Source organism: Acanthochromis polyacanthus, chromosome 13, assembly GCF_021347895.1.
Source record: "Acanthochromis polyacanthus isolate Apoly-LR-REF ecotype Palm Island chromosome 13, KAUST_Apoly_ChrSc, whole genome shotgun sequence".
Lineage (NCBI taxonomy): Eukaryota > Metazoa > Chordata > Actinopteri > Pomacentridae > Acanthochromis > Acanthochromis polyacanthus.
Genome location: NC_067125.1, coordinates 31,636,482 through 31,658,540, shown reverse-complemented (window position 1 = coordinate 31,658,540; position 22,059 = coordinate 31,636,482). Strand labels below are relative to the sequence as shown.

Below are 22,059 nucleotides of genomic sequence, written 5' to 3'. Positions count from 1 at the left end.
CTTCAGTCACCTGGTTGGAATAAAACTTGTCACTGAAATAAAAAAAATAGTTTGAGTATTTTCTGTACCTGTCTGTTTATGAGTCAGTTAAGTGGGTGTAAATGGAGCGCAGGTGAACTGTTAATGATCTTGATGCCTGGTTAAAAATTAATATTTGTTTTAAAGGTGTTTCTGGAGGACTCCCAGCTCCACTCCCACTACTCAGCAGCACCGTGAACCGAGCTGCCAGCTGAGCAGAGCCGGAGTGTTTACTCTGCCTGAGCGGAGTTAACTGTCACACCGAGCCGCTCTCTGTACCGGTGTGCTGTGTGGCCTCCAGCCGGTCCTCCGACCATGTCAGGGTAAGACGGTTTGATAATGAACCTGAGCCTGCTTAGAGGAAAGAAAACTACAGCAGCTACTTTGAACAAAACAGAGCTAACTTGCTGGGTTAGCTGTAGCGTTAGCATGCTAAAGCTAGCCCAGATTTAGCCCAGACTTCTGATTTTTTTTTTCTTTGTCGGATGACGCGGCGGCAAACATCTTTAACTATTTCATGTTTGGTTTCTCTGGACTGCTACACCTCGGCAATGAGTGGCTGTTTTCCCACCGGAGGCTGGTTAACCGGGGGAGCAAGTTTCGGTAAAGGTTTTCACTCACAGTTAGCTAAGTGATAAAGTTTAGCTACGCGTTATTCGGTTTGTAACTACACTACTGTAGTTAATTAGCAGTGTTAGCACCGGGAAGCTAGCTGTTAGCACACAACTAACGGATACTAATTTGCATAGGAAAGGTTGCCTCAGATAGATACAGCGACAGGGAGCTAACTGACCAGTGTTAGCCAGCAGCCGGTCAGTGTCACCTCTCCTGAAGCACCTGACTGTAGAGTGCTGAAGTGCATCTGTTCGTCTTTGACAGAGGCAGATAGAGGAGCAGCCAGACCCATGAACAAGATTTGGGTGTGAACAACTTGGGACACCATGTCTCTCCTGCTGATATCCTTCCTTCTCCTTTTTCTGCTTGGGATTTTGTTACTATGTGTCGTTTTCAGGTGAGAAAATACTGCCTTGCATAGCTTTTACACTGTAACTGTGATTGCCAACTGCTGCAGACACTGTTTACAAGATGTCACCCACATGTTTCCTTCATTTTCCTTATTTTAAACACAGAATCTGTGTTTATCTTGTGCTTGTAGGTGGCTCATATGCACCCTGGCTGTGCGCTTCTTCCAGACTGCACTGAACGCTGATCTCAAGATCAAATCAGTAGGGCTGTTTTCTGTCCAAGGAGTTAGTATCCAGTTTCACCCCCAGCATACTCTGGTAAGACTCGGTGTTTACATGACATTTGTGTGTGAGCTCATGCCACTCCCATGTGAGGGGTACATGTATAGCCAAAGCATATTTTATGTTGTTTGTTCACTTTCCCACAGTATGCCAAATTTGCTGTTTGCTAGAGCAGCACAATTCAATGTTGCATTGTACACATAGTCACATCACAGGAAGTGCAACGTGAAGTAAGGCAAAATAACAGCCTGCAACTGTTTTTGCTGCTGGATAGAAAAGGAAAACTCACATGGTTCTCATTTTCCATGACTAATCTAAAAGAGAAGTCTGTATGATATAATTTACTCTGATTTTAGGCTTCTTAGATACACAATTTTCTTTTTTTAAAACTTTATTTACAAGGCACAGTTTGTTGGTGTGCAAGTTCCACGTGTTCACACCGAGTGAGGCACATGGTAGCAACGATGAAAAGAAATATTTGCTTGAAAAAAGAAAACGCAAAATCAGCTTCAGGGTTGCTCAGTTAAAGAAATATTAATCAGGGATCATGGTTGTGGCTTTCCACTATTAGATTAGCAAGACTGACTGCAATAATAACGTTTAAAGAGGTCTTTTTGCAAATAACTCGAATTTCCCTCAGGATTAATAAAGTATCTATCTATCTATTATAGCCCATGTAATGAATTCAGTTGGTCTAAACTTGGATAAATCTAACATCTTTTGGTCACACACCAGTCTGAGTGGAGATTAGAGGCTTCTCTGTGCACAGCTACCTAGCTAGCTTTTACCTTAGCTTGTGTCCAAGAATTAGGTGTTCAGCAAATGAGACTTTAGGATATGGATTTGATTCAGGTGAAGATTATTTTTAGTCTTATTTTGGTGCAAAGATTTTTGCATTGCAGGAATGTAGGACAACATGGAAGGTAAAGCAGTGCTCTCTTTATTTAAATCAGAAGGTGCAATTAAAATATTTTGCCTCCAAAGTCAGTGAGTGATAGTGATGAATAGACCACTCATGACCTTACTGATCAGTAAAATCATGATTATCATTTTGACTGTAATTGTGCAGAAATAGTCAGTTGTATTGAAATATGTCGGCCAGAAAAGAATGATGTTGAGTAAAAACAGGCCATCTGTCAGCAGAGTAAAACCTATTTGTTTGGCTTTTTAAATCAGAGTTGAAATGTGTTTTGCTTTCATATCGCTATATATTTTTGCAAAAACACACAATATTGCAATGTCAGTGGGGTTTTTTTTCAATATCTTGCAGCCCTATTTGCCTTACTGTATTGTAACAAGAACTATCTTTTTGACAGGAAATTGACAAAATATGGATTTCAAGTAAACTTCTAAACCAAGATTTACCGTAAGTTGTTGTATATTTTGTCACAGTAATTTCTAGAAGTTAAACTATAATTGTTATTATTATTTTTTTAATTGTGAGACATTTTCTTCATGTTTGTGTTTCAGGAGATACCTGGCTTTGTGTGTTGGGGAAACCAGAGTTAGGTTTGACTTACAGGCGCCACTCAGACCTTTGGTGAAGAGGAGCCATGGGAAGAAGTCAGGGAAGATTTCAGTCAGCCCTACAAAGCTACGCTTTCTGTCACAAGTATGAAGTCTCACTATGTCAGCACTTCTCGCTATACTGATTTGTTTGTTGGCAATATCTCACTTTCTGTGTTGTTTTCAGCTGCTGTCATTTCATATCAGCTCGATCAATGTGATGGTGCTGAACCTGGCACTGTCGGAGTCTCTGTGGCACATGACTCTCACAGGGCTCACCTTGTTGCTTGACCACCAGAGTAAAAGGTAACTGCATCTATGTCTGTTTGTTGTTTCTGTCCAGCAGATCCAACTGAACTATTAATTTAACTGTAATTGTTAAATGTGTGCCCTGTTGTTCCATTTTTTTCCAGGTTGGCTTGGGATTTCTCAGTCAGCAAGCTGAGCAGCAAAGTGCTGAAAAGCAGTCAGTTGGTGAGTGCAATTACTGCCATTAAAATAGAAATTTGTGATTGAATGTGTGTGAATGACATGCTCTCCGTTGCAGGATATATGTTTGGCTGAAGTGGCCCTCAGCCTGCTGCTGTCTGGAGATGTGAGCCTACCAGAGATGAAGCCAGGCTGTTTGTCCCTGAGTGTGAGGACACTGATAGCAGAGCTCCATGAGGGGCTGTTCCTCAGTGAACTCCTACTGCCCCCCGTCTCCCACAAAAAGCAAGATCATGATGCCTCTGGTGAGCAAAGTTTAACCTCTGAAATGGCAAAATTATCATCAGTCATAGTGTTTATCTCCCAATGTGAGCAAACACTGGCTGGCCAGGGCTACTGATTATTATTTCAAGCTATCTATCAAGTTAAATTTACTTTCTCTCTGCCTCTGATTGAAATGTAGAATCAAAGCCATGCCTTTATTTTTAAGACAAACTTGTGTTTTCAATCAATATTTTTTTCTTATTCATGTTTTGTAGTGTCAATTTTTGCCATCACAGGATATTAAGTTGAAAGTCTTGTGCAATAATCCAAGCAAAAATGTCCACTTTGCTGAGCTGTTAGATGAATAGAAATCATCAGGCTTCTCTGTAGCAAATCCACAAGACCATCATTCCTAGTTGCACTAGTAGCTGTTTTCCATTGGCTTTACATCTGATCCTAAAATGCCTGGATGTTTTCCATCATCTGTGATATTTTTAGCTGTTCTGCTAACCCAACTAGAAAATGCAGACAAGGTCATATCACAGCGCTTTACAGACCTCTGGGAGTGTTTGAAATATCCCCAACAATAAATAAATAAGGTTTAGCCTCCACTGTCAGATTTAAGCATATTTATAAGGGAAAAAATAAGAGAGAATGTGGAAAATTGTGTCAAATATTTAAAATAGCATACAATTTAAATGTGTTTTTGTGCTTTTTGTAAGTTCTTCATAGATTTATAGATCTTTTACTGATTTTTTTTTTTTTCAAACTGAGTTTCAAGATGATTTATTGTTAAAAGTAGAACACCAGTAACACAGTCAGGCTGACGACTGGCAGTTCTGCCAATATGAATACACACTAACATGGAGAAAAAGAGGAAATGACACCAAAGTTTGCTTAAGCATTTCCATGGGAAGCGTATTTTCAGAACACCACAGACAAAAATAAAGTGACACTATTAGTGACTTAACTTTTGACCAGAATTCCTGCGATGGTTTAAATTTCTGGGCACAGTCAGTTACAACATTTAACACACGCCTTCTCTCTGTGCAAACAGCTACAAAGTTGAGTGTAATCCCAGATAATATGCATATTGCAGAATATTCCAAATTGCAGTTGGCTCACATCAGATGACATATGCACACTGACAAAACTGCTTATCAAATCCAAATGTGATTGCATTTATGACATGTTGAGAGAAGTGTGTGGGCTTGTCTCTCGTTTTACAACTATTTAACTGATCATTTAGCTCGAATGGCAGCTAGGCAGTCTGTGACTTGACAGATTTGTAAATTCTGTGCATAACAATGTGAGACTAACAGTAATGCTGCCTCCTGTCAGAGTGTGAAAACAATGAATTCATCAAGACTGAGGCTGTGGAACGCTTTCATCAGCTGATTCCCCACAAGGTCAATGTGGAATTTGATAACACAAATGTAACCCTGTCCATGCACAGCCAGAAACGGTGAGTCAGCATTTTAGTCAGCTGTATATTTTCTGCAAGTAATTGTGTTGCATTACTTGATAGTCTGTTAAATTAATTTTATGACCCTTTTTCTATACGTACAGACACCTGAACTGGACTCTGAAGTCTTTGAAGCTCTGCTATGGACGTGACGATGAGCAGCTTCCTCTTACAAGCTTCACTCCTGAGCTGAGCTTTCCCCAGAGCAGCCTGGAGCTCCTTCTCGACGGTTAGTGGACAGCTGGGCGCCAGACGCAGTGCAGAGACAGTTGGATTAAAAAAAAAAAAACTATAAATAACACGTTCTTGTTTTTTTTTACATTGGCAGATGGACTTCTCCTTTCTCAAAGTAGGCAAAGAATCCTTTGTGTGAACACTCTGAAGACATCCCTGCAGGTGAGAAAGATGCTGAATGGTCACAAACTTTCTTAGAAGTGTATTACTCATCATTTTGACTTTGTTTCTGTAAATTTAGGTTACATCAATCGACATCTCAGGGTCATTCATAATCAACACTTGCATCATTCACTACCGTCACCAAGAGTTCTCTCATTGGCTGAATCTATTTCCATGGGAACAGCTATTCCGGGGGAAGGGAGGACATAGAAAAAGGCAAGTTGCAAAAGTAAAAGTCAGAGATTTAGATTGCTGGATTGCAATTATTTTTAAAATGATTGTGAACACACATTCTCTGTGACCTCTTCTGGTGATTACTTGTATAATTGGAATTTGTCCTTCTTTCTGCTGCAGTGAAAACACTTTACTAACACCTTTTGCTGTCTTCTCTTCCTTATTCATGTTTGTTTGTGCTTGTGCATCACTCATTCCGTATTGTGCTTCCATGACCTTATTGTGTTGTGCAGTCCATTAGATTATTTGCCCACCCTCCTTTTCCTCAGGCGTCTTCCTCACCTGGATGCTCCTGTGATGATCACCTCCTCTGTGTCCAATGTCAATGTGTCTGTTCAGCTGGGAGACACCACGCCTTTCGCTCTCGGCTTCCTCTCTGCTAATGCAGGTACGTGCTTCACACGTGCACATTCTGCCAAGAAAGGCAGGTGAAAGTCACAAGATGTTGTTGCAGTGCTGCAAAATGAGGGCATTGAGTGTAACATCTACACTCTGTGAGAAGCAGCAGCACTTAATATAATGACTTTACATCAAGGTGCTATTCTTAAAGCACATTTTCTTTCAGTAAATCTTGATGGTCTTAATGGTATGCAACTATTAGGTCAGCCTATTTCTAACATGCCAAACTGGATTAGATAACATCTTTCCTCTGGGTGCCTTTTGTTAAACATTAACTTAACTTTTTCTACTACTCTTCGCAGCTTTATCGGAGAAACTTAAATCACTTCAGTCACCTCAAAGTGATGCTGTGATATGAGTGCATGTTCTTTGTGTCTGCAGAACTGCAACATCTTCTTGACATTAAAGTCGACGACGAAAGTGCAGAGTCGCAGAATGTGCAACAGCGTGCCTCATTGTCTCTCGACAACTTCTGGTGGAGAGTGGGTCAGGGGTCTCACATCCAGCAGGCGCCCCACCCTCCTGGTAAACATGTGTGGGGGGAGGCACTAATTCTGGACTCCCTCAGTCTTCAGGTAGGTGTAGAAATTACAAGGCAATGTTTCTAAACATGTTTAATAATGTTATTTCGGACTATATTTCACATATATCTACGTAGTTACATCATTAGTTCTTGGATTTTTTTAATTTGGAAGTCCTCAAATCAGATCAAAAAATGCTGTTTGAAGTATGTTATATGCTTAGTAAGATTGATATTTACAGAATTTTTCATGTATTTTTAATCTCTTCTTCCTCTAGGGGTGTTTGAATCGACCACATGTGGAGTCGAGTAGCCGGTCCCCAAGTCTGAGTGTGGAGTCCAGTCTGAAAGGCCTTCAAGTGGAGCTGTCGGAGACCTGTGCACTGTGTCTGTCTCGCCTGCTGTCCCTCATGTGTGTTACTCATGACACAGAGCCACAGCTGTCAGATGTGGCTGTAGTTTCTCCCTCCAGTGATGATGCTGTCCAACCCAGCCCCTCCTCTCAACTCCACCTGCTTTTTGAACTTAACTGTGGTCTGGAGGATGTTAATGTGTTCACAGTCTCTAATGTGGCAGGTAGGAATTAACTTGGAGAAAATGTTGTATTTCGGACATATGTATGGTGTGGCACAAAGGCACTTGACTGAAAAGAAAGATCGTGAATCTACTGTTTATATTGGTCTCAAGCTTTCTTTTAGGCCGATTAGACTCTAAAGCTGAAATATGAGGTCTGTTGAACTGAAATGATTAGTCGATTAATATATTACAATTGACAGAAAGTGCAAGAACAACATTAATAAATCATGAATACTTAAAGTTGTTTTTGACCAAATGACCCAAACATTGTATAGTCCTGAGTATTACAAAGGAGAGAGTTTGTTCTTACGTGGCAATTAACTGCATGTCTTTGAGATTTAGACTTTTAAATCAATGCAGTGCAAAAACAGAAAGTAATCTTAAAATAATTAGTTTCTTTGTTGCATTTGTTTTTTTTAAATAAGTAATTAGCCAGATTTCTTCTTCCAAAGGCCCTATTGCATCATAGAGCACAACATAAACAAAGTCTGGCAGTCTGTCATCACCTTTAATTATTGTCTTTGATCTACTTGTGTTCTCTGCAGGAGCCGTGTCTTTGCGGATGGACACCCTCAGAGTCTTTAACTCTGCTGAGAGCTCCAGGGTGTCTCTGCAGGGGTTGAGTTTGTCTGTGGTTAAGACTCTCACAGAGAACATGGAAACATGTTGCCCTGCCTCCCAAACCCTCAACCCTGTGATTAAGCTCACCACAATAACTGTGTGCTACCACATCACCACCCACACCTTACAGGTAATCAGATCTTCAAGTTTAATTACTCTGTGCTGAATGAATTTCTGTGTTGATGTCGTAGATGTATCAGAATATTTTAGGGTTAATAGTTTTATTGATGTCTTTCATCAGGTTCAATGTGAAGAGGAACTCAGTTTAGAATGGACGCCACCAGAACACATGGTCCTATATCAGCACATGACTGAAGCTCAGGCCTGTTGGTGCATCCTTAGAGGAGAGAAAGATGAAGACAAACCAGCCACAGTGAAAGACAGTGCAGCTGTGTCAGGTCAGAGTAGAGTCCTGTGTGTCCACGTTGAGCTGGGCTGCACTCGTTTAACAGCACATGTAAGCGAGCAGAACTATATTCTGCTGCACACCGATTCCCTCTCGGTCTCAAAGCATGCTGGTTCCATGCACATACGCTCCCCATCACTGATCTTCAGCTTTGATGGCAACAACATCGTCTCCTTTAATGGCCTGGATGTGGAGACGCACGCTGAGCTGACTGAGATGCAGCTGCACAGAGACACTTTCCCCTTCCTCACCACTCCTCACAACCGAGTCTGGGTGCTCACCTGCCCTTCCATGGCAGTCGAGTTCCCCTACCAATACAACTTCTCAAACACCTTTGACATGGCCATCAGTGTACAGAAGTGGCTGAAGACTCTCCATCGCTCCTCACGCCAGGCCTCACCCACCCAGCACCTGCCTCCTGATCTTGTGTTCAAAATCAGCCAGTTCTCGTTTGTCTTCCTGGACGACATCTTTGAAATCAAGCTGCGAGACAATTATGAGCTGATGAAGGACGAGAGCAAAGAAAGTGCAAAGCGTCTGCAGCTGCTGGATAAGAAGGTGGCCGATCTGCGCAAGCAGCACGGAGAACTTCTGCCTGCCAGGAAGATAGAAGAGCTGTATAGTTCACTGGAGAAAAAGCACATTGAGATCTACATCCAGCGCTCCCGACGTCTATATGCGAACACACCCATGAGGAAATCTCTGCTGACCTGGACGGTGTCGGACTTGGAGCTAGTAGTCCTGGCTGATCAGTCTCTTCATGGGCCAGAGAGGGTGAGAGAGCAGCTGAGGGACATCGACGGGATCAGCCCGTTCCCCAGAGATGGACTCCCTCTGGTGGTCCAGTGGTGCCGAGCAGTCAAGTTTAAACTAGCTGCTTTTCTGGGTAGGTAAAGCTAAAGTGGAAAAAAGCATTTTATGAAAGGTCATACAGTTTAATTTTAAAACAGCAGTGATTTACTGTTTTATTGCTTTGTGCCAGTGAGAATTCGGGACTACCCTCGCTATCTGTTTGAGATCCGGGACTGGGAGCTGTCGGGGCGTCTGATCGGCACCGAGCAGGACGGACACGCAAGAGCTCATCGCAAAGAGATTGTCCCACTTGGTCCACCGTGGGGAGATGTAACAGTCCACAGGAATATGCCACCACTCAAGTTCTACTATGATTTCAAATGTAAGTTATGAGTACATTATAGTCCCATCTGCATATGTGAAAGTTAGTTTTTCATTATCAGTTCTCCTGAAAGTTCCATAGCCTCAGTCACTACTTTTGAATTGAGTATTTAAGCATTTGTGTCTAAAACAGAAGATAAAAAGCAGAAGAAAAGAGAGGAAGCTTGTATTAGTAAAACAGGAATTAGATGTTTGAAAAATATGTTTGTAGCCACTGTTGAAGCCAAATTGGACACTATGTTTAGCTAATAATACTCATGCCACTGAATCATAATAAGTATTTGAACAAAAAGGGTAATGATCAATATTGTCGTTACAGTTTTGCAGCCTAAATGTTCCGTACTGTGAGCTTCACTCATTTAAAAGAAACATAAATTGAAACTGTGCAATTCTTTTTCTACAGCCACCATCTCTCTGTACACTATTGTGTGGGGGCCGTGTTGGGACCCGGCCTGGACGTTGGTTGGACAGTCAGTGGACCTGCTCACCAAACCCACAGTTGATCCCTCACCTCCTCTGGCCTGGTGGGACAAAAGTCGTCTCCTTCTGCATGGGCGCTGGGTCATGGACATTGATCAGGCCAATCTGCATCAGCTAGCTACAGAGGTAAAATACAGTACATCTTATTAACTCAGTTTTAGTCAATTTTCAGTATTTCTGTTCAGGAGAGGGTCACGAAAGTTATGTTTCCTTATCTTTTCAATTTATTTTGTATGTTTCAGGCCATGCACACATGTTTGTGTTTAATTATTATTATTTGTTTGGTCATTTTGGTCATTAGCAGAACTATGGGATGTTAAATAAAAAAATTGGAAAGATTCTTGATTAATGTAAGCCTGCATTCTTACAGGACCCGTATAATACTACAGAAAACTTGCACTGGGAATGGACTAAGCTCAACTTTGACTGGAACCCTGGGCAGTTTGTTTTTAAAGGGGATTTAGATGTAAATGTCAGGACAGCATCGAAGTAAGTGAAGCCACTAAAGGTAAAATTAGCAGGAAGCATTATTTGTACAGAACCATTCAGGAATTAATGTTCCTCTTTCTATACCAGGTATGATGATATCTGTTTTCTGCACCTACCCAACCTGTGTATGACCCTCGACCTCCAGTGGCTTTGCCATGGTAACCCCCATGACCACCATGCTGTAATGCTCTGCTGTGCAGAGAACACTGCAGATGTGACCTCAGGGCAACCTCATGACTCCTACAGAGCCTTTCGCTCTGAGAACCTCAACCTCTCCATCACCATGGACCTTAACCAGCATTGTGGCACAGGTACATGCAGCTTTATCAAATATTCCACATAGCTAAGGTAAACTCTCACTCTTGAAAGTTAGTACTATGAATGTGTTTTGCTGTGGAGTTACATGTATTTTTTCTTTGTAGAACTCCTCCAGCCCAGAATCCTGCTGTACAGCAGCACATTGCGCTGGATGCAGAACTTCTGGGCCACCTGGACAAGTGTATCTCGACCAATCTGCAGAGGCAAGCTCTTCCACAGCCTCAGGCCGGTTCGCAAGAAGCTTGGTCAGCACTACAAACAGATGTCCTACACAGCTGCCTTCCCACAACTACAAGTAAGTGTTTCGTGTTTTTTTTTTTGTTTTTTTAACAGCCCTCCAGCATTCATCCACTGAAAATCTGTTCCATGTTTTTACCAGGAAATCCCTATTTTTACACAGTACAGTATGTGAATTGAACTCTAGTGGTTATTTCAGTACTGTATCCTGTGTTTTGTTTTGTTTTTATCTATCATTGGTGTGTATTCCTTTGTATTGTTTATCTTTAGGTGCATTACTGGGCCTCCTTTGCCCAGCAGAGAGGTATCCAAGTGGAGTGCAACAAAGGCCATGTTTTCACTCGAGGAGCACAGAGACTTATTCCACAGGGTAAAAGCATGATATGACTCAGTCAAAGCAGTTTATTCCTACTTACACACTCCCAACAACACATGAAATGGTTTGCGTGTTTTGTTGTGTTGAAGCATGTGTGTATTTGTATGTTTCCTCAGCTGGTACTGTGATGAGGAGGTTGATCTCTGAATGGAATGTGACTCAGATGGTCAGCGAGCTCTCTCAGGTGACAGTCCACCTGATGGCCTCCACCTGGGATGAGACAGCCGACCACCAGATCAACGCTCAGGTGAAGAAGACTCACCTGCTCAGCCTGTCGTCCCTCAGCTACCAGCGACAGAGCAACCGCATGGAGGAGGTAAAGACCACAGCCTGAAGATTGGAGTTTAGATGCATTTTTTCCCTGTGGCTACATGAACAAATAAGAGGTCTTTCAATGTTTCTGACAGGAGGTGAACCCGAAGGACGAGACTAATGCCTCTTACACTCACAAACTGCGGCTGGTGGATCTGCGTGCCTCCTGGACCACCACGAATAGGAACATAGCCTTTGGGCTGTATGACGGCTACAAAAAGGCATCTGTACTGAAGAGAAATCTCTCCACTGAAGCTTTGAAGGGTCTGAGGATCGATACACAGCTGCAGACTAAGAAGCTGAAACGCTCTCCTTCTAACTACTCTCCTACCACAGCTCCCACCACACCGGTGACACCCACTGTCAATCGGTTAGAAAAAAGTCAAAATGAAGGTGAGGAAGTTGCTTGACTAAGAAAAAGACAACAGCTCAGTTTTTAGATCCGCTAATCTTCTTCTGTTCGTTTCCACTTTGCTTTGTAGGGACATCGATGCTGCAGAAGCTGATTGAGGAAACAGACAAGTTTGTGGTGTTTTCTGAAGAGGACTCGGGTGTGAGCGACCAGCTTTGTGGCATCGCAGCCTGTCAGACCGATGATGTATTTAACCGCAACTGGTTTATTGAGCTGGTCAACTGTCAGGTAAGAATTTGGTCTTTTCTCATCCTGCAGCCTTTTGTTAAGTTCATGTAAAAACTTCTGTGACTGAACCCAAAATGTTTCTCTCAAACCTGTCTTAAATGCAGATCGATTACTTGAGTGTCCCAGTGTTTTAATTTCTTTTTTCCTTCTCTAACCAGATGATGTTACGTGGCACGGAGACGGCAGGCTGTGTGCTGGTGTCTGCGGCAAAGGCTCAGCTGCTGCAGTGTGAACATCACCCTTCCTGGTACAACGACACCCTGAAGCAGAAGACCACCTGGACCTGTCTTCTGGATGGTATGCAGTACTTTGCCACCATGGAGCCCAACCCATCTGAGCAAGAGGACAGGCAGTTGTGGCTGGAGGTAGGCTCAGCTCTCACTTAGTAGTTACTGTGTATTAAAGGCTTGGTTTCAGCAAAGCACACCTTTTAATTATACACAGATTAACACAGTCATAGATCTGTGCTTTGATACTGTGTATACATTTATTTTCCTTATCACATTTGTTTGAGTGGTGCAATTTCAGTGGTATTAAATTTCCTTTCAAATTGTAGTCAATATATCTCAGAATGTTTTAATCCATTACAAATAAATATCAAGATTCAGAAATACTGGATAGTTTCACTGAAAAGGTCAAAGCTCCAACAACAATTGGAAAGTAGAAGCAACAATTTTACAGTGAGAAAATCTAAACAGCTGGACTGTAACACTATTATATGCCTTCATTTCAGATAGCAAGCATGTCTCTTTAAATTGTAGTATTGTAACATTGTATAATAAGAAAATAACGCAATCACTTGAATGACCATTTTGATGATTGATCAATTGTTTTAAGCATAAATAGCATAAAAAAAGGCCACACATTCTCAGCTTCTAAACTGGATATCTTCAAAATTTTGGACTTTTGAATGAACAAAACACGACATCTGGAAATGTCGTGTTGAAATCTAAGAAGTTGTAATGTGCAAACTTTACATTTCATACACACAAGGATTATTTTTGAAAAAAAAATTGGCAGATTAAATGTGAAAATGAAAGTGACTGTAAACTGAAGCCTTTGTATAACATGCTGTAATTTTTCGACTAGTGATAATAATATATTTTATTTTTAAGCACCTTTCTTGACCCCAATTTCACTTTACAAAAAAAGCCCTCATGCAGCAGGACAGATAAAACCCATACAAAGGATTAATGAAAGATATATAAAGAAAGAGGCAGTTATAGCAAATAAATAGTCTTGAACACATGAGTTTTGTGTTTGGATTTGAAAAGAGAGTCAATATTTTGAATGTCCGGTGGGAGTGAGTTCCAGAGTTTGGGAGCAGAGCGGCCGAAAGCCCTGCTCCTCATGCTCTCCTCAACTAGTCACCATCATGAGCTCAGGTTTTTCTCTTTGCTTTTCATTTGGTTGTGTTTAGGTGAAAAACATTGAGGAGCACAGACAGCGTAACCTGGACTCTGTGCTGGAGCTGATGGAGAGTGGTCAGGCAGTGGGAGGGATGGTTAGCACCACCACAGGTACGACACAAGATTGTTCTCCCTCACCTTATGTTGGCCTTCTCCTACCTGCCTGAATGCTCTAGGGATTCTGTGTGCTGTGTATATCATCAAATTTATGTTTTAAAGTACACTTGTAAAGTGATTCTGATGTGCTGTTGATTTTTCTTTTGATTAACCGTAGACTGGAACCAGCCTGCGCAGGTGAACGAGGCTCAGCAGGTTCAGCGAATCATCTCTCGCTGTAGCTGCCGGATGCATTACATCAGTTACAGTCATGACATCAACCCAGAATTGGCCACACAGATCAAACCACCAGAGCTGAGGAACAACCACGAGAAAGAGGACCTGCTGAAAAAACAGGCTGGTTAGTCTGAGCATCCACAGAACATATATCTTAAATCTGTGGTGAAAGTTTCACAACAAAGAAATCTTACAAATCTCCACTGAGTCGCTCTACAATGAAATTTAAAGAGTGTTATTTTTCCAGGGGCTGTGGATACCTTCACTCTCATTCACCACGACCTTGAGATATCCACTAACCCTGTTCAGTATGCTATGATCCTGGACATCGTCAACAACCTGCTGTTACACGTGGAGCCCAGACGCAAGGTAGACTGGAGCATCAGCAGGCTAATGGTTCCCATTTAGAAAACATTTCCATGTCTTTACTAGTGTTTCATCTTTGCTCACTCTGTATTTTTGTCCTCCGGTGTTTCCAGGAGCACAGTGAGAAGAAGCAGCGAGTGCGTTTCCAGCTGGAAATTTCCAGTAACCCCGAGGAGCAGCGCAGCAGCATCTTGCATCTGCAGGAGGCAGTCAGGCAGCACCTTGCTCAGATCAGACGGCTCGAGAAACAGATTTACTCCAACATCAGGGTGAGCCACACAATGTGACATTGATTAATTTTTTTCAAAACTATTTAGACATGAATGAATGAATCAAGTAGGAGAAGAAGCTTGATTCTTGAAGTGACATTTACAGTACAGAACTGACATTGAATGAGTGAAAGAACAGAAAAAATGAACCCATCTATCGATTCATAATTAGCTCTCTTGATGTCAGCATCTCAAATTTTCTCAAAATCCAGATTACATATGAAGGCAGCAGAATAAAACAAGGCAAGGTCGGATAAAAACACAATTTGATGTATAAAAACCAATACAATGCTTGACGTTTAAAAAAATTCAAGAAATAAATGACAGTCTTTCTGATAAAAGTGTGTCCTCAAGTTTAGGCCCTTGTTAAAGACAAAAGATCTCCAAGTACATACTGGTGTGTACAGTACTTAAAAATCAGGGCTATAGCTGGGAAAGAAGCCATGAAAGGCCTTAAATATAGGAAAGATCCCCCTTAAGGCAAACGGTAAACTTTGGTTGTTAAATCATGCCCTTAAAGGGAAACTCATTCAGTTGTATGCGTCATAGTATAATACACCAAAACTACTGCATATGTGGAAAAAGTAGTCTGGTGGCAGTTGGGTCTACATGTATGAAAATGAGGAAATTCTGGGTGTGTGGAGTTGGAAAGAAGTGAGCTTTCAGATCCTCTGTAGGTGAGTCCTCAAGTGACAGGGCTCCAGACTAACCTTTTCACCAGTAGCACCACGGCAACCAACTTTTTCAGTTGGTTGCACCCCCTACCTTGTCACAGACAAAACACATCTGAACATCTTGTTGAACATCTGCTTATTGACAGACACCACATTTACCTACATTCCCTAAACGCCCCACATGGCAGGCTGCTGTGGCTGCAGCTGGGTGGCTGTGGTGCGCTCAGACAGGTGTGTGACCAAAAATGAACTTGAAAAGAGTAAACTAGGGCATTCTAATGTCACATTTTTTCTAGAGGAAACTGAGTGATTTTTTTTTTCTACTTGCAGTTTTTTCTAAGAGCAGAAAAAACAGCACATGTATGTGCATTTATAAGCATGAATTTTTAAGCGTAAATACCACAATAGATTGTGTTCATGTAATGGTGCAAAGATAAAAGCGTTATTGTGATTAATGTTGATTTAATTTTGAGACCCTCCCTCTATTTTAGCCATTGTAAGTGAATAAATTGCCTTTTTCCCTTCACTGGTTCAGTTTCTTCCTGTCTCCACCTGTTCTCTGATCATCGGGTGTGTCTGAGTCGGACCTCTCTTTGTCCACCTCCTCTTCCCTCATTTTCTTTTAAATAATCAGCGACAAATCACTTTATCTTTTTAACACACATCAATTTAGCAGCTTGTCTTTCCACCAGGCAGGGACGGACTGACGGAGCCACTGAAGTTATAAAAGTAATACAGCGACACCAACACAGCTTAACAATCGTCATTCACTGTCACGAATGCGACCGGTTAAAATTTCTATTCACACACTCTCAAAAATGTTGCAGTCTGGAGCCTTGAATGAACTGAGCGCTGTCGAGCATTATGGCCACTGCCTGCACCAGGTTTTGACATTTTGGTGGAGTCCAATGCTTGAATCATTAACTCGTTAAACATCTGCTGTCTTCATCATCCTGCAGGCGCTGCCCGAAGACTGGAGCTGTGATGAGCTGACAGAGATCAACACACGACTGCAGAACCAGCTGAACCAGGAGAAGAACGACATGCAGATGAAGAGCGAAGAGCTCAACATCCTCATCAGGTCTCACATCAGCACAGATTCACAGCCATCGCTGAGAATATGTAGCACAAGGGTAGAAAAAACTAAATATGCGCTCTGTCTTCCAGATGTTTTAAGGATTTCCAGCTGCAGCGGGCAAACAAGCTGGAGCTGCGTAAGCCCCCAGAGGATGTGAGTGTGGTGAGGAGAACGGAGATCTACTTTGCTCAGGCTCGCTGGTGTTTGACTGAAGAGGACGGACAGCTCGGTATCGCAGAGCTGGAGCTGCAGAGGTTCATGTACAGTAAGGTGAGCAGATGGTGGTAGTCCAAACTGAGCCCTTAAATTAATTAACTTTTGATCTTTGCTCCATTTCCAGAGCATGACAGATGTTGTATAATATTCTCTTTTGGAAAACTTTCCCCCCACAGTTGAACAAGTCTGATGACACAGCGGAGCATCTTTTAGAGCTCGGGTGGTTCACAATGAACAACCTGCTGCCAAATGCAGCATACAAGGTAAATAAATCAGTTTTCAGGTTCCACTGCTCAAAGGTTTTATTTTACTTCCTTGGAGTTTGCTGTAGCTTTTATTGTACACCAAACCAAAGTCTGACCATTAAAACCTCCTTTACAACTAAATCTTGTTGTAAACTATGAAAGAAGCTGTGTTAACATATTTACGCCTGGTTTCCTCTGTGCAGCGTGTGAGGGTATGTACACTGCTGGTATAATGACAAGACTGTGGTGTCCATGTTGACTCCATCTTGTTTGTCCAGATGGGACCATTCATCCGCTCTTTGGAGTGTCATATATTTTGTTGCATGAAACACTCAAGGATTCATCGACGCATGTGTGACCATTAACCCTCCTGTTGTTCACATTTACGACGCCACAAAATATTGTTCCCTTGTCTGAAAAAAATCCAAAAATTCCGCAAAAAATTCCCCAAATTTATAATAATTTGCAAAACCTTCAGGAATAAAATTCCTTTAAAGTTTCCCTTAAAAGTTTTTATTTTTTTAAAAAAATCCCCAACTTTGGCAAGAAATAAAAATGAAAAAAAATAATAAAAAATTTAAATATTTTCAAAAAATGATCAAAAATCTTCCAAAAAAAATACTAGAAATATCTACAATGATTACGTATATCAGTAAAAGTTCTAATATTTTCTTTAAGAACATTCAGAAAAAATCAAGTTTTTTTTTTCCGAATGTTCTTAAAGAGACTTTTTTTTTACATTTATTTTTTTCCAACAAAGAATGTTCAAAAATGTCCCCAAAATGTTGAAAAATGTAGAAGTTTTCACTGTGAAAATCTGTATTTTTTTCCCACATTTTCAAACTGTAAAACGGGTGAATTTGACGGGCAGGACGACACGAGGGTTAAGAGTTGACTTAACCTTATGGTGCTGCCTGTCCCTCATGCCTTCATTTCATCAGTAATGCATTTTGTTGCATATAAAAGTGTGTGTCCTCTTCATTAGAGTTTTATGTTGGTGATGTTAACGCCCTCGTTATTTCCAGGTCGTACTTCGGCCTCAGAGTACCTGCCAGTCAGGACGGCAGTTTGCTTTGCGTATCTTCAGCAAAGTGCGCCCCCCAGTGGGAGGAATCTCCGTGAAGGAGCACTTTGAGGTGAGGAATATCACATGTAGCCCCTTTAACACCTGTAGATGTTATTATGTTGAATATCTCTCTAATATTTCTTTCTATGACCAGGTGAATGTGGTTCCTCTCACCATCCAGCTGATGTACCAGTTCTTCAAGCGGATGATGGGATTTTTCTTCCCAGGCAGAAACGTAGAAGAGGAGGAGGTGACCGATGAAGAAGACAAGTTTAGATTGGTTACTACTGGTATGTCAACAGCCCTTAATATGACAGAAGGAAGATGAGTAGCACTTATCCTCATATCTCTGTGTGGCCAGCAGCCTGCAATTTATACCAACTGACCGATCAATAATAGTTTCCATTTTCTCTCCCAGACATGTGTGGTGTTGAATGGCCTCTGTGTTATGTCACCCCTCTGAGCTATGATGAGGCTCTGCTACTTTTCGATATGACCTTGAGAAGTGTGTGTGTGTGTGTGTGTGTGTGTGTGTGTGTGTGTGTGTGTGTGTGTGTGTGTGTGTGTGTGTGTGTGTGTGTGTGTGTGTGTGTGTGTGTGTGTGTGTGTGTGTGTGTGTGTGTGTGTGTGTGTGTGTGTGTGTGTGTGTGTGTGACTCAGTGGGAGTATAAGGTTTAGGGTTCAGAGGCCACAGTGCTGATGCTAATGTGGTCCGTGTCACAGGTATCCCTGTCAAGCCTCGGCCGCTGTCAGAGGACACCATGGGTGCTATGGGCCCCAGCAAAGGTGTCACCCAGGGACTGAACCGCACCGCCGGGGTCAGGAGGTCATTCAGGAAACCTCCAGAGGTTGGAGTGCCTTTTGTATTTGCTCAGATTTTCAGATAGTTGCTGTAGAACAAAACAAACTAATGTTGTTTAATTTCCTCCCTCAGCATCCTGTTGATGACATTGATAAGATGAAGGAGAGAGCAGCCATGAACAACTCCTTCATCTACATCAAGATTCCCCAAGTGCCCCTGTGTGTCAGCTATAAGGTGGGTCGCTGAGCTCTACCAGTCAGTGTTTACCATGATAGATAAGGAGTTTTACAAAGAAATAAAACTTCGCGTGGTTATTCTGTTTTGCTATCTTTCTATAAAAACAGCTCAGGTTATTTGTGCAAATACCTCAAATTGTGGAAACACGCCATATTCATGGCTTCTTGTCACGTTGTTTGTTCATTTTTATTGTTTTGATTTTCAGTCTGTTGCATGTATGTGAGCATTTCATACTTTTAATCACCATATTTTGCCAATGACGGTGAAATGCAAGATAAGGTCAACTTCTCATTCAACACAGCTTTTTTTGGTGTCCGTAATTGTCTGTAATATTGTAGATTTAAAAGATAGATGTAGCTTCTGGGTCTAAAAAGTGAAGCCAAAACTGCATTCTGTCTAACAGCCAGCAGGGGGAGACTCCTCCAGTTGCAAAAATAAGTTTGATCTATTGAAATCTATGAGAAAATGGCCCCTATGCCTTAATTTGATACCTCAGTAGACATTTTCCTAGTGAGCATATTGTCTCAGTTGCTGGTTTCAAATCTCCTTCAACACAGCATGATGCTCATTTGTCATTTTAGAGTAAAATAGATAAAAAAGAGGGCATGTTTTAGGGTAGTGATACCATGTGGTTGGCAAGCTTTTACCAAATGAGCAAGTTCTCAGTCAGATCCACACCTTGTTTATTTCACTTGGTTTTGAAAGAACAAGATAGTGAAGACAATATTCCAGACTTAAGCCTTCAGAACAGTAGTCTGTAATACCAACGGGTGATGTCACAGTGGCAACACTGAACTTTTATACAGTCTATGTAAAGTCCCTGGTGTTCACACAAGGAAGCATACTTCTCAATGGATGGATGCATCATTGCAGCCATGAGAGGCTCATTCTATCAGTCCTTTGCCATCCAGTTTTATTGCAGTAAATGGCGCATTATGACAACAAAACAAAACGGGTCTAACATTGCAAAGCAAGGAGTTAGTGAGTGAGTTGATCATTATGCCAGTTTTGTGCCATATTTTCTTAATGATGTATGAATCACTGTGCATGCCCTCTGTATGTTACACAGATGTGTTAAGCTAATAAACGGGTTCCTTTTTATTTATAAGGTTACACAGACAGATTGTCCAGCAACTGAACAACCTGTAAACCTGCTGCCGCCACAGTGCTTTCCTTCCAAAAATCCACAGCAAGATTTTTCAGCATACATAAATAGAAATCTTAGTTCATGTGACTCCAGTTTTTAAGAATCTTTAAACTATTTGTTGATGAGATGTTTTGGTTCTCTGCAGCATTTTCAGAAGCAAAAAACCTCACTTAGTAACAGTTCGCAGCTGACATTTAGCAGCTAAAGAGCCAAATATGTTCTACAGCAGAGCTTTTGGGGCTCAGAGTAACAGAACATTGGACATCCAGAAACACATCTCCCAATCAGAGTTGGTCTGAATCTGCTAGGTGTGTAAACGTGCAGTTGTTACTACTAAGGTTGTCAAATTACTTAATTTGAAACTGGTTTCTTCTGCCAAACACCAAAAAAGTCATTACAGTTATTAATTAAAGCTCTTTCCTGTTCCCGGGGAAATGTTCCTGTAATCTTGTAATGTTTTACTGTGTAATGTTGGTGTTCCTCAGGGAGAGAAGAGCAGTGTGGACTGGAAGGACCTGAACCTGGTCCTGCCTTGTCTGGAGTATCACAACAACACGTGGACGTGGCTCGACTTCGCCATGGCTGTGAAAAGGGACAGCCGGAAAGCACTTGTGGCGCAGGTACACAAAATTCAACCTTCCTTTAAAGACTCTCCTCATGTAAAACCACACACGAGGCTCTCCTGAGCAATTTGAAGTCTGTGATTTGTTAGATTTTCCTGCAAGTCAAAGTTATCCGTCATAGCAAACACACCGGGCACCTTTTAAGAGTTTTAATTTATTTACCATTAACTTGGGGCAGAAAGTGTAGAAATCTGCTCTGACACCAAGACGTTCAGTATTTATAAACTTGTCCTTTTTGCTCCTCACTGCTCAGATGATAAAGGAGAAGCTGCGTCTGAAGCCGGCTTCAGGCTCAGACCTGCGGGGGAAGACGTCTGAAGGGAAGTCAGACAACAGCCTGCAGCAGCAGGAGGAAGACGAGAAAGCACGACTTCTTATTGGCCTCAGCACCGCAGACAAGAGCTCCAGCAAGAAGAGCATTTTTAGTCGACGCAAGTGAAGAAGAAAAAAAACTTTCACGGAGCCATAAACCTGACTGGATGACCGTCCACAGCAGCTGCAGGGGAGAAAGCAGATGGTGGTGGGGGTCAGAATATCACTCCGGCTGTGAACGGTGGAGCATTTCAAGTAGTTGTAGTGGGGGTGGGTAACTTTCTATGTCACATGAGCCTGCTGAACTTGTTTTTGAAAAGTTTCTCCTGGTGTTTTCTCAGAAATGAATCCCTGCAGGGAACTCAGACAGCTCCAGGGTTTACCAGGGTGCCATTTTGACCAAATATATATGATCTTGTTTATTCGTGTGCCATTAAATGCAAGTCTGCGTTACGTCAACTCTGCAACTTCTGGGGCAACCACCACTGAGGTTACATTGAATGTAGCAAGGAAGGCTTGTAGCTGTTGCTGCTTCCTCTGCTTCTGCAAAATGCCAGACTGAGATCAACTTTTTCCTGCTGGCTCGGGAAAACACTGCATATCACAAAGTCTGCTAGAATAAATAGGATTTAATCAGAAGCACCTTTGAAATGAGATTGTGAAATAAATATATCAGAATATGTTTTATTAATTAAAGCTTAAAGATCATGGCTGCATGACTGTCGCCCTGACAGGAAGGCCTGTTCCCAATAAAAACAAAACAAAAGATGCTATTTTATATGTCACTCAGCTCACTGTTTTACTGTACCTCACCTCAGTGCAATATGTCAAAGAACAGAGCAGCAAAAACGTGTTGTAAAAATAAAGGTGGCACTTGGTTTGATGGTATTGTGGCAACAAAAAAAATCACTTGCAGCTAATGGCAGAGTTTTGTAATTTCAACACTAAAGCACTTTTTATGCAAAGTATTTTGATATTTTTGTAACCACACTTGTTTTCTGTTGTGTATAATTATGCTGCTCCAGCCTCAAGTCGCATTTCTATCAAAGCCCTGAACGTGTCAGTGAAAGCATCATATCTGAGCAGCACGTTTCTATCAGCTCTGTGGCTTCTCGTTTATCTGTCAATAAAAAGTGTAATAGTCTCTCGGTGTTTGGGTGATTGATCGTGGATCTG

General features: G+C 41.7%; 1 protein-coding gene across 5 annotated transcripts; it reads left to right on the top strand.

The window, feature by feature from the left end:
- Window positions 1-177: 177 nt before the first annotated feature.
- On the top strand, window positions 178-22,027 carry LOC110953010 (protein KIAA0100). Of its 5 annotated transcripts, none has more exons than XM_022196813.2 (41): window positions 178-341; window positions 898-1,030; window positions 1,175-1,301; window positions 2,582-2,631; window positions 2,736-2,877; window positions 2,959-3,077; window positions 3,185-3,245; window positions 3,319-3,505; window positions 4,806-4,929; window positions 5,034-5,158; window positions 5,258-5,325; window positions 5,405-5,541; window positions 5,829-5,947; window positions 6,340-6,533; window positions 6,757-7,054; window positions 7,600-7,805; window positions 7,917-8,967; window positions 9,064-9,255; window positions 9,658-9,860; window positions 10,105-10,223; window positions 10,311-10,534; window positions 10,646-10,836; window positions 11,049-11,148; window positions 11,271-11,470; window positions 11,562-11,859; window positions 11,949-12,106; window positions 12,265-12,471; window positions 13,527-13,626; window positions 13,790-13,972; window positions 14,096-14,217; window positions 14,328-14,483; window positions 16,117-16,238; window positions 16,325-16,505; window positions 16,628-16,714; window positions 16,900-16,908; window positions 17,722-17,832; window positions 17,917-18,052; window positions 18,486-18,610; window positions 18,697-18,798; window positions 20,434-20,568; window positions 20,825-22,027. In XM_022196813.2, exons 2-41 carry the CDS (start codon window positions 960-962, stop codon window positions 21,008-21,010), a joined length of 6,726 nt encoding a protein of 2,241 aa, XP_022052505.2. In that variant the 5' UTR covers window positions 178-341; window positions 898-959; the 3' UTR covers window positions 21,011-22,027. The 5 variants fall into 5 exon arrangements, with proteins under 5 accessions (XP_022052505.2, XP_022052501.2, XP_022052507.2 ...); XM_022196809.2 differs by having other exon boundaries at window positions 179-341; window positions 5,793-5,947; XM_022196810.2 differs by lacking the exon at window positions 178-341 and adding an exon at window positions 392-621 and having other exon boundaries at window positions 5,793-5,947.
- Window positions 22,028-22,059: the final 32 nt, after the last annotated feature.

Coding starts and splice junctions, on each gene's coding strand:
- LOC110953010 (XM_022196809.2), top strand. CDS start 960: ATGTCTCTCCTGCTGATATCCTTCCTTCTCCTTTTTCTGCTTGGGATT. Junction 2,878..2,958: donor AGCTACGCTTTCTGTCACAA/GTATGAAGTCTC, acceptor TGTTGTTTTCAG/CTGCTGTCATTTCATATCAG. Junction 7,806..7,916: donor TCACCACCCACACCTTACAG/GTAATCAGATCT, acceptor GTCTTTCATCAG/GTTCAATGTGAAGAGGAACT.